Genomic DNA, 2,066 nt, shown 5'->3' on the forward strand with positions numbered 1-2,066 from the left:
TTATACTAAAATATGCATTTCTTAAATATTAAACAAGTCTTTCCTGAAAAAGCTTTTTCAGTGCAGTACTCATATTTTATTATTATGCATGTAGTATTATTATTTGTGGTAGGTCCTAGCTATCAAACTATTTCTTTATGTTGTTTTGTTTATTGTTATGTTTTCTAATGTTAATGTTTTGTAGCATGATTGTCATAAGTTATGTGCTTGTCTTCATGTGTGCATGAATGTTGTTAGTTATTGTTGTCTGTTTTTCTGTTACAGATGTGGTAGTTTGGTAATGTGTTGAATAAAGCTTGGAATCTGTCACCAAGTGTTTACTTTTATTACAATTTATTCAACACACTACCTATCATGGCCAAGCTGCTGAAGCCGTCCAGACTGGACACAGATCCCAGCTCACCCACTGCAGCCAAAGAGTGGAAGCACTGGCATAAAACATTCACCAACTTCATAGAAGAAAGTGGAGATGCTGCACCAGACAAGTTGAGGGCATTAGTGAATTGTGTGTCCCCGAGTGTGTATGAACTCATTGAAGACTGTAGTACTTTTGAGAGTGCAATCGCCAAACTGGAGAGTGCTTATGTCAAGTTGTCGAATGAAGTTTCTGCAAGGCATGTTTTGGCGACACGACGACAGCAGTCAGGAGAATCCCTTGACGAATTTCTGAGGGAACTACATAAGCTAAACAAGGATTGTAACTTCCAGGCAGTCACAGCTGAGCAATATCGGCAGGAGCTAGTAAGAGATGCATTTATCAATGGTATTGCCTCAGCATTTTTTCGTCAGCGCCTACTAGAAAATAAGTCACTGAACCTGGAGGCTGCACACAGTCAAGCTCGTACGTTAGATCTTGCCCAGCGTAGTGCCGACGCGTATACATCTCCACCCATTCCTCATACTGCTGCTTTATTTCCAGAGCAGCAGGCACAGCCCAGTGGTGACCAGCAGCAGCAGCCAACAAAAGAAGAAGCAGAAAGAAGTTCACCTGGAGATTCAGCTGTTGCTGCTGCTTACTTATCTAAGAGGAAATGCTATTTTTGTGGTAATGCACTCCACAGTACAGGTAGAGTGAGTTGTCCTGCACGTACTGTTAAATGTAACAAATGTGGTAAAACAGGTCATTTTGCAAAAGTCTGTAAATCAAAGGCTTCAGGTAGTACTACTGCTGCATTGTATAACTCCACTTTGCTTACAATAGCTGCCACTTATCCAAAGAATCTTTCACATGCAGCTACAAACATCTCTGTAAATGGCCATTCATTGAAGGCACTAATTGATTCTTGTAGCTCAGATAGTTTTATACGTGAGGAAGTAGCACAGAAACTAAATTTGACAATAGTTCCTGTAGGTACAGCAGTCTCAATGGCATCAAAACCTTTAAATGCTAGTTCCCCTGGGTTTGTGACAGCAGACTTAATGCATCTTGATCAGAGATATCCTCGTATCCAGCTCGGGGTCCTGAAGGATTTATGTTGTGATGTTATCTTAGGTTATGACTTTCAAAAGCAACACCAGAGCGTAACTTTTCAATATGGAGGGAATAAACCAAGTTTAAAGATAACTGGAGCCAAACCTGTCTGTGTATTAGCAACAGCTGATATCGATGAACCGTCATTGTTTCCAAACTTGCCTCAACAGTGTAAACCCATTGCAGTTAAATCTAGACGCTATAGCCAGGATGACCAGCTGTTTGTAAAAGACCAGATATCACATTTACTATCTGAAGGTATCATTGAGCCAAGTATATCCCCTTGGAGAGCACAGGTTGTAGTAGTCAAAGATCCACTTGGCAGGCACTAAAAGAGACTTTGCATTGATTATTCCCAGACCATTAACCAATACACAGAACTAGATGCATACCCCCTCCCAAGGATAGAGGATATGGTGCATGACCTTGCAAAATATAAGGTGTTCTCCACATTTGACTTAAAGAGTGCATATCACCAAATCAGCATTAAAGAGAGTGAGAGGAAGTACACTGCTTTTGAGGGTGCAGGGAAATTGTTTCAGTTTTGTAGGATTCCATTTGGTGTCACGAATGGTGTAACTGCATTCCAAAGAGC

At 40.7% G+C, this 2,066-nt stretch overlaps 1 protein-coding gene across 1 annotated transcript; it reads left to right on the forward strand.

Annotated features, from left to right (window-relative positions):
- Positions 1–354: 354 nt before the first annotated feature.
- LOC135222351 (uncharacterized) lies at positions 355–1,803 on the forward strand. Its single transcript, XM_064260436.1, has one exon. The coding sequence runs from the start codon at positions 355–357 to the stop codon at positions 1,801–1,803; it is 1,449 nt and encodes a 482-aa protein (XP_064116506.1).
- Positions 1,804–2,066: the final 263 nt, after the last annotated feature.

Source organism: Macrobrachium nipponense, chromosome 3, assembly GCF_015104395.2.
Source record: "Macrobrachium nipponense isolate FS-2020 chromosome 3, ASM1510439v2, whole genome shotgun sequence".
NCBI classification, from domain to species: domain Eukaryota; kingdom Metazoa; phylum Arthropoda; class Malacostraca; order Decapoda; family Palaemonidae; genus Macrobrachium; species Macrobrachium nipponense.